At 38.1% G+C, this 10,223-nt stretch overlaps 1 protein-coding gene across 2 annotated transcripts in view; it reads right to left on the bottom strand.

The window, feature by feature from the left end:
* The window catches only part of dclk2a (doublecortin-like kinase 2a), a 112,565-nt gene extending 103,573 nt beyond the window's left edge, over nucleotides 1–8,992 (bottom strand). For both annotated transcript variants that reach the window (XM_062033277.1, XM_062033278.1), the window contains exon 1: nucleotides 8,363–8,992. In XM_062033277.1, coding sequence (XP_061889261.1) covers nucleotides 8,363–8,765 — 403 coding nt within the window. In that variant the 5' untranslated portion in view covers nucleotides 8,766–8,992. The remainder of the gene's footprint in view (nucleotides 1–8,362) is intronic.
* Nucleotides 8,993–10,223: the final 1,231 nt, after the last annotated feature.

The following is a 10,223-nucleotide window of genomic DNA, read 5'->3' as shown; positions in this document are numbered from 1 at the left end:
AAAAAAACATTATTCCGTTCCCTGAACGTTCGCGCACGTCTCTCTCGCCTCAGTGCCATCCCCTGCTGGCAACTCCTAACCACTTAAGACACCTCTGAAGGTCTCTTAGTGGAGAGTAGGAGTGATTCTTAGACTTAAGAACGTTGATAAAAAGCTTTTATTCTTAAGTTTGAGAGTAGGACTAAATTTCGCAAATTCTCAGGACTTAAGTGTAAAATAGCACTCTAAGAAGCTTGATAAGTACGGCCCCAGACCTGGGCAAAATACGGCCAGTTATGATTTTCAATCCGGCCTGCCGGATGTTCTACATAATTTTTTCAGACTTTTAATATCAAAAGTGTATTTGCCATTATGATGTGCAGTGCTGTTTTTAAATGACCGTGAGTCTTGAACTATAGAAAGTATTTCAATGGTTGAAATCTGCACTTTTGAGTGTTATAGGAGTTATTACGGTGATCTAGGTCACAGCAGCTCAGACAAGAAACAAAGCAGAGTGGGCAGGGTTTGTTTTCAGAGCAGCCAGCCCAAAACGCTGTGTCAGGAACAGATGCGGAAGCAGATTTTTATGTGATAATATATCATATTGTAGGTGTTTATTACACTTTGCCTTCATTTTTTGCTGTTCTTTACATTTTTGTTGTGTTTTGCTTGATTGTAAAAGATACACAACTATTGAGGAGGTGGTCTGAGAAGTAAAAGAGGAGCGATGTTCATGTGTTGTTAATATTCAGTGTTTTATTGTTCATAGTTAATATTGTAAACCCAACTTTCTTTATTTGAATGTACATTTTGGGTGTCCCATTCAGTAAAAAACTTTTAAAATTCCATTGTTTTTTTTTTGAGGTGGTCGGTCATTGCGCAATCTGAGTAGCGCTGTTTTCAGATTTCAACTGTGTTTGCGTTGTTTTCATTACCACTGTACGCCAATACAGGCCTGGGCAATCATTTTGACACGGGGGCCAAATTTAGAGAAAAAAAATGTGTCTGGGGGCCGGTATATTTATTTTTAGGAACAGTAATACAAAACCTCACAATAATGTCTGATTGAATGCTAAAAACGTTAAAAAAACAGAATGGAATTTTACATTTTCTACTGAATGAGACACCCAGAATGTACATGAAAATAAAGAATGTGGGATTTACAATATTAACTATGAAGGATAAAACACTGAATATTGACAACATATGAACGTCACACCCCCTCTCCATCCACATATTTTACAATCAAGCGAAACGCAACAAACACAGCAAAATATGAACGCGAAGGGTAAAAAAACCCAGCTACAATCTGATATATGTGATATATCACTAAACTTTAGAACTTTGTTGTAAAAATCTCCTTCCGTGTCTGTCCTTGACACCCACATTTCAGGCTCTGGAAACACTCTGTGGAAACGCTCCACACCCACACTGCTTGGTACCTCGTCTGAGCTGCTGTGACTTACATTACCATAGTAACTAACTAGATGACCATAGTAACTAATTAGATGACCATAGCTGTGTTTCCCACACATTCATTTATTTGTGGCGGCCCGCCACGAAAGAATTACGTCCGCCACAAATAAAAATAAAAATGAAAAAAATAAAAAATAAAAAAATGTTTTGTCCTGTCCAGCTTCTCAGGCAAATCATATAGTTGATGTAGATGCCCATATAGGCTGTTCAGATTTACTTTACAAAAGAGAAGTGTAGGATACTTCTCTTTAAGGCTGCAGCTAACGATTATTTTTCTATCGATTAATCTATAGATTATTTTTTCGATTAATCGGTTAATCTATAGATTATTTTTTCGATTCATCTATAGATTATTTTTCCTTTTACCGATTATTTTTTTATTTTATTTTATTTAAAATGAAGATGAAAAAATAAAAGTAGGCCAGTTTTTTTCAAAAGGCATGGCTTTTATTTACAAAAAAAAAGTATGGCCACTCAGTCAACATTGACAACAACATGACAAAATATTCTGTAACAATGTAAACACTTAAAACTTTTAACATTTAACAAAATTAAAAGTAGCTTATTTGCTTTTTAATGTGCAAATATAAAAGTCAACATCCAGTGCAAATCTTAATATTCTGCAATAGTATAAGCATTTCAAAAGTAAAAGTATTGCTTATTTTGCTTTAAAATGTGCAAAAATAAAGATAAACATCCAATACAAAAAAGTGCCAATCTAAATATTCTGGAGCACTGTAAACATTAAGTATTGCTTTTAAAATGTGCAAAATAAACATCCAGTCCAACACAGTACACAATAACCAATTCTACTCATTCCAGTGAGTGACTAACAGTTGTAATGAAGAAAGGTTAGCATGTGTACATGCTTTGGTTTTCTTGTTTATAATATTCCCAGCAGCTGAAAATAGGCGCTCAGAAGGGGTCGATGTGGCTGGAACTGAGAGCTAATTAGCCTTCACCTCAAACCAGGACTGCGAGTGAGCTGAGCTGCAGTTAAGTTTCTAGAAGGTCAACGGGCTCATAGTGATGTTACTAGTAGTTGACTGGGAGGTGTTTATTATCATTTGGGGAGAGTCCGCTGCCTGATGCTCACCTGCTAAACACCTATCTGCTCCACGCTGAAGCGCTGACTACATGCGCTCTGAATACGCACTGCTGATTGGCTGATAATGCTTCGTGTGTACCAATCAGATGGTTGTGTGGGTGGGACAATGCTGCGTGTGTACCAATCAGATGGTTGTATGGGTGGGACAATGCTGCGTGTGTACCAATCAGATGGTTGTATGGGTGGGACAATGCTGCGTTCTGAGACAGAGGCAGCCGCAGAAGGAGCAAAGCAACTTGTTAAGACTTTAGCAGCTAAAGTTAGCTTTAGCTTAGAAACTCGTTCGGTACACCCCCGTACCGAACCGAAAGCCCCGTACCGAAACGGTTTAATACAAAACACATAACGTTACACCCCTAGCAGATACAAATGACACATTCATGTTTTTGTGTAATGATGACAACGTATGCTAACGCGGACGATTGACTAGTTGATGGTTGATGGTTTTCTTTTCAAATGTTCGTTCATAGCCGTTGTGCTGCTATGATAGGCCATTTACGCTCGACACTGTGCATACAACAACATTATTAGGCTGTGTATTGAAATACTCCCACACTTTTGACGACTTTTGGCGTGCGTTTTTCCCCTCGCTCGCACAGTCTGCTTTGCGCTCCGCCATGACGGTAGTGTGACGTAATTATGCGACGCGTCGACGCACAAAAACGGCGTCGACGTATTTACATAACCGATGACGTCGACTACGTCGACGCGTCGTTTCAGCCTTACTTCTCTTGTTGCCTTATTTGTATTTGACCACTACTGTTTTCTATTTATTTGTTACTGACTGCGGCAGGACACCTCTGCCTCTGTTTCACTTTATGTTGCTGGTAAATAATATGGTTGTAGTAGTAGGCTAAAGTTCAATTATTTAGTATGCACTAATTAAAGGTGGCAGAGCTTTAAGAGACATTTTAGCTATTATATTTTGTAAGATATATTTTTTGTAAGAACCACAATTAATAAATATATTTCAGTGAATAACTTATTGTTCAAATCTGTATATAAATATGTACATAAAGTGTTGTAATTATATTGTAAAATGGATGGATGGATGGACCTTTAAAACAAAACTGTTATTAATTAGTAAGTATACATTTTTTGAGCCTTTTTAGAGAAAATCATATCATTGTAGTAAATTACGCAAATTACTCGATGATGTCATGGTGACCACGCCCATAGGTATCTTGGCAGTTTATGGGAAACACTGCATAGTAACTAATTAGATGACCATAGTAACTAGTGTATCATACAGATTCCAAGCATTGAAAGACTTAGTATAGTTGAAGACTTACGGTCATTAGAAAACATGACTGCACATCATAATGGCAGCTACGCTTTACATCTTAAACATCTAAAAAAATGATTTGGGAATGTCCGGCGGGCCAGATTGAAAAGCTTAAGGGGCCGCCGGGCCTTAATTTGCCCAGGTCTGCGCCAATACATAGAACACATATTCTAACTCATCCAGAATATCAACAGTTTTGGATTGAACAAGTACTCGCGCTGCAAAAGCTCTGACAAAATTTGGCAAGTTTACACTTGACAAAACTCTACTACAAAAAATATATGGTGACTAAAATGTTCATTGGAAATGTTAATCATAATATAATACCAGCTATACATTTATTTGTGAGTCTGCTAAACATATTTTAAATTGATCGATTCGCACAGATTTTTTTGGACCCTGTTTGTTGTGATGTGACTCTGAACAGCCACACTTACTCAAATTCTGCGTCAGTTCCAGAACTAATTTCATAAATGTAATCATTTTTAAAAAAATAACTGTGAAACATCTTTTTCTGTGTTTAGGAAGCTTTTTAATGATACCAACCTTTTAAAAATGGAATAAATATTGAAAAAGTGATGACATTTTTAAAATCTTGAGCCCCATTGACTTTGTATTAAAGTTGCCGGTTTTAAACACACATAACTTTCTTAATTTTTATCAGAGGAAAACGATACTTATATCACTGGCAGTGTTTCCCATAAACTGCCAAGATACCTGTGGCGGTGGGGGCGTGGCTATGGGCGTGGTCACCATGACATCATCGAGTAATTTGCATAATTTACTACAATGATATGATTTTCTCTAAAAAGGCTCAAAAAATGTATACTTACTAATTAATAATAACAGTTTTGTTTTAAACATCCATCCATCCATTTTACAATATAATTACAACACTTTATGTACATATTTATATACAGATTTGAACAATAAGTTATTCACTGAAATATATTTATTAATTGTGGTTCTTACAAAAAATATGTCTTATAAAATATAAAAGCTAAAATGTCTCTTAAAGCTCTGCCCCTTTAATTAGTGCATACTAAATAATTTAACTTTAGCCTACTACTACAACCATATTATTTACCAGCAACATAAAGTGAAACAGAGGCAGAGGTGTCCTGCCACAGTCAGTAACAAATAAACAGAAAACCGTAGTGGTCAAATACAAATAAGGCAACAAGAGAAGTATCCTACACTTCTTTTTTGTAAAGTAAATCTGAACAGCCTATATGGGCATCTACATCAACTACATGATTTGCCTGAGAAGCTGGACAGGACAAAAAAAAAAAAATCTATTGGCGGCGGACGTAATTCTTTCGTGGCGGGCCGCCACAAATAAATGAATGTGTGGGAAACACTGACTGGAATCGTCTTTATAAGACCTGTCTGATGATGCCGGTTTTAAGTAAATCAATTAATTTGTAAACATTTACGCAGACACCAAACCTTGGGGACACCCTGGTAGCAGTTTGACCCTGTAACGCAGTGGTGTCAAACATAGGGCCCGAGGGCCGGATCAGGCCCGCGAACAGGTTTTATCCGGCCCGCGGGATGAGTTTGCCAAGTATAAAAATGAACCTGAAATTTTTGAATGAAAGAAACAGCTGTTCTAAATGTGTCCTCTGAATGTCATAATCAGTCGAGGAAATTTATCAAATTACATGAATAACATACTGTTTTTTGATTTTGATATACATTTTTTATCTTGATAGATTAAAAATTAACACTAATGAGTTGACTGATGAACATTATCACATAATGTATTCAGAAAATATAAATAACGACAAATAAAGTATATATACTATTAACCGCAATAGGTAATTGTAAAATAACCCAACAACATTATGATTTGTACAGATCCCCCTGATGAAGAACTCCCTTGGTTCTCTGGGTGCATCAGTTCAAAGCAGCCTCAGAAACCTTGGGCTTGTGTTGGGTCAGTCTAAGTCTTTGGAGGGTCACTGTCGTCAACTGACCAAAAACTGTTTTTATCACCTCAGAAATATTTCTAAAGTGAGAAATTTGTTGTCAAAATTGGATCTGGAAATGATCATTCACACGTTCATTTCATCTACTATCGACTATTGTACTTATCTCTTCAACGCTAAAGAGACTTCAGACTGTACAAAATGCGGCTGCCAGACTTTGGACCGGTGCACCCAGAGCAGTCCATATCAACTTTTATCCAGTCTTCATTTGCTTCCAGTTAAATTCCGCATTGAGTTTAAAATCTTAGTCCTGACATTCCGTGCGTTGCATGGTGGGACCCCCCAGTACATCACTGACTTGTTATGCCCCTACTCTTCAGGGTCTGCAGGCCAGGGTCTTCTAAAGATCTTGAAAATTGGTTTTAAAACCCGCGGAGACCTGGCATTGCAGGCTATAGCTCCCAGACTCTGGAACAACTTGCACCAGTCCCACCGTGAGCTTGACTGTGTTGAAACTTTTAAGAAACATTTGAAAACTTCTCGGGACAAGCAGTAGAAAATGGATGGATGGATGAAAACTTCTCTTTTTAGGAAAGCATTTAGTTAATGCACCTTTTAACTATCATTTTTAATCACCTTTGTATCCTTTTTATGACGTTGCCGTACATATCCTACGAAGTGAGACCTACACTGTTTTCTCAGATGATAAACTTGTATGAGGACTGAAATATGCTGATAGCAACCTAACCTATCCCCGCCCCCACATCCCATCCCCCGGGATTGTGCTCTGATGATTAACTTGTATGATGACTGTATTATGCTGATAGTATATATTTGTACCAGGAATTGATTTACGTGGACCCCGACTTAAACAAGTTGAAAAACTTATCCGGGTGTTACCATTTAGTGGTCAATTGTACGGAATATGTACTGTACTGTGCAGTCTACTAATAAAAGTTTCAATCAATCAATCAGTCCCTGTTGTTTTAAATGGAATTGTTGTTTTACATTACCTATGTTTTGTACAGCGCTTTGTGATTTTATCTGTGAAAAGCGCTTCATAAATAAAATGTACTTACTTACAATTTCAGAATGTGCTTGTTCTATTTTTAAACAAAGAAAACAATCTGAAGTTGTCGTTATTTTTAAGTTATCGTGCCGTGGCCCCCAATCTAAAAGGAGTTTGACCCTGTAATGGATAATTTCCATTGACCCTCGACATTCATGAATCATTGCGCTTTTATTTTGGAAACCGCCTTACCATGAATTGATTTACGTGGACCCCGATTTAAACAAGTTCAACAACTTATTCGGGTGTTACCATTTTGATTGATTGATTGAGACTTTTATTAGTAGGTTGCACAGCGAAGTACATATTCCGTACAATTGACCACTAAATGGTAACACCCCAATAAGTTTTTCAACTTGTTTAAGTCGGGGTCCACTTAAGTTGATTCATGATACAGATATATACTATCAGCATAATACAGTCATCACACAAGATAATCATCAGAGTATATACATTGAATTATTTACATTATTTACAATAATGTGTGGGATGTGGGTGGGGGGGTTAGGTTTGGTTGTTAGCAACACTTTAGTCATCAATAATTGCATCATCAGAGAAATGGACATTGAAACAGTGTAGGACTGACTTGGTAGGATATGTACAGCAAGTAGTGGACATAGAGAGAGATCAGAAAGCATAAGAAAAAGTATCTACATTTGATCATTTACATTTGATTATTAACAATTAACAATCCGGGGAGGGTGTTAGTTTAGGGTTGAAGTTGCCTGGAGGTGTTCTTTTAGTGCGGTTTTGAAGGAGGATAGAGATGCCCTTTCTTTTACACCTGTTGGGAGTGCATTCCATATTGATGTGGCATAGAAGGAGAATGAGTTAAGACCTTTGTTAGATCGGAATCTGGGTTTAACATGGTTAGTGGAGCTCCCCCTGGTGTTGTGGTTATGGCGGTCATTTACGTTAAGGAAGTAGTTTGACATGTACTTCGGTATCAGGGAGGTGTAGCGGATTTTATAGACTAGGCTCAGTGCAAGGTGTTTTACTCTGTCCTCCACCCTGAGCCAGCCCACTTTGGAGAAGTGGGTAGGAGTGAGGTGGGATCTGGGGTGGAGGTCTAGAAGTAATTTGACTAGCTTGTTCTGGGATGTTTGGAGTTTAGATTTGAGGGTTTTGGAGGTGCTAGGGTACCAGGAGGTGCATGCGTAATCGAAAAAGGGTTGAACGAGAGTTCCCGCTAGAATCTTCAAGGTGCTTTTGTTGACCAGAGAGGAGATTCTGTAAAGAAATCTTGTTCGTTGGTTGACCTTTTTGATTACCTTGGTTGTCATTTTATCACAGGAAAGATTAGCCTCTAGAATGGAACCTAGGTAGGTGACCTCATCTTTCCTGGTGATAACAATGTCACCCACTTTTATGGTGAAGTCATTGACTTTCTTAAGGTTGATGTGGGACCCAAAAGTTCCCACAAATTTAGTGGTCAATTGTACGGAATATGTACTGTACTGTGCAATCTACTAATAAAAGTTTCAATCAATCAATCCATCCAAGCCTTGGCTTACCCTCCACTATCTCGTCCAGGCTGCAGACCTTCCGGCCCCCGTCCAGGGTGTACAGGGTTCGAACCCCCTGCGGCAGGTTGACGTTGTCCGACAGGGAGCGTGTGAGCTCCATGAGCAGGGCGTCCATGGAGCGGAAGCGGTCTTGGGACACGGCGTAGACCAGACCCTTGAAGTACTTGTCTCCGTTGCGGTAGAAGCGAACCTTCCTCGCCTTCTTCTCGGAGGTGAGCGCCTGCAGAGTCCGTGTGCGGTGGAAGCTGCAGTGCGCACTGTGCGCCGGGCTGGGCGTCAGGCCGGGGACCCTGGAGCCGGCGTGGGAGCCCGACGAGCCGCTCCTCGGCGTCCGGTGAGGCTTCTCCCGCTCCTCGAAGTGTTGCAATTCAATGCTCCTGCTCAGCGACATGTTGTCACTTTTTTTTGGCACAAAGTTATCCGCGAGAAAAGCGGTGTGGGGTAGACATTATTGTCGTGCTCTTACCGACAAGAATAATAACTTTAACGGAGAAAGTGGCGTCTCCGTCCGCCTTCTCCTGCTCCTCTGACGCGGGCAGTTAGCGCCGTCAAGCTGTCCAAATCAATGCATGCGGAGGAGGGAAGCCCTCATCTTCAGGGTCCTAACGCCGAAATTGTGTTTCGCGCCTCTTTCCCCGGAAGTACACAATGAACCGCCCCTTTGTGACGTCACGGGTATAAACAACGCTCACATTGCGTACAATTTAAAATATTAAAAAAGTTATGTTTATTAAACAACAAGTAATCATTTATTTATTAATTTATTAAAATATTAAAAAAGTTATGTTTATTAAACAACAAGTAATCATTTATTACTTGTTTAATAAACATAACTTTTTTAATATTTTAAATTGTACGCAATGTGAGCGTACATGTCCGATAATGGCTTTTTGCCGATATCCGATATTCCAATATTGTCCAACTCTTTAATTACCGATACCGATATCAACCGATACCGATATCAACCGATATATGCAGTCGTGGAATTAACACATTATTATGCATAATTTGGACAACCAGGTATGGTGAAGATAAGGTACTTTTTAAAAAAATTAATAAAATAAGATAAATAAATTAAAAACATTTTCTTGAATAAAAAAGAAAGTAAAACAATATAAAAACAGTTACATAGAAACTAGTAATGAATGAAAATGAGTAAAAAAAATAACTGTTAAAGGTTAGTACTATTAGTGGAGCAGCAGCACGCACAATCATGTGTGCTTACGGACTGTATCCCTTGCAGACTGTATTGATATATATTGATATATAATGTAGGAAGCAGAATATTAATAACAGAAAGAAACAATCATTTTGTGTGAATGAGTGTAAATGAGGGAGGTTTTTTGGGTTGGTGCACCAATTGTAAGTGTATATTGTGTTTTTTATGTTGATTTAATTTAAAAAAAATAAAATAAAATAAAAAATAAAAAACATACCAATAATTTCCAATATTACATTTTAATGCATTTATCGGCCGATAATGCCGATATTATCGGACATCTCTAGTAATAATGTTCAGTTTGGTCAATGATGTTTCTGAAAGAAGCCAAATCAGGTAAATAAACAAAATACTTCTCCACTACCGCAACCATCACTAACTAATACTACTATTACTACTAGGGGTGTGGGAAAAAATCGATTCGAATTCGAATCGCGATTCTCACGTTGTGCGATTCAGAATCGATTCTCATTTTTAAAAAAATCTATTTTTTTATTTTTATTTTTTTTAAATTAATCAATCCAACAAAACAATACACAGCAATACCATAACAATGCGACCCATTGTCGGACCAGCAGCGAGCACAATCATGTGTGCTTACGGACTGTATCCCTTGCAGACTGTATTGAT

The sequence above is a fragment of the Entelurus aequoreus genome, linkage group LG22 (genome assembly GCF_033978785.1).
Source record: "Entelurus aequoreus isolate RoL-2023_Sb linkage group LG22, RoL_Eaeq_v1.1, whole genome shotgun sequence".
NCBI classification, from domain to species: Eukaryota; Metazoa; Chordata; class Actinopteri; order Syngnathiformes; family Syngnathidae; genus Entelurus; species Entelurus aequoreus.
This window is presented reverse-complemented; position numbering and strand designations above follow the sequence as displayed.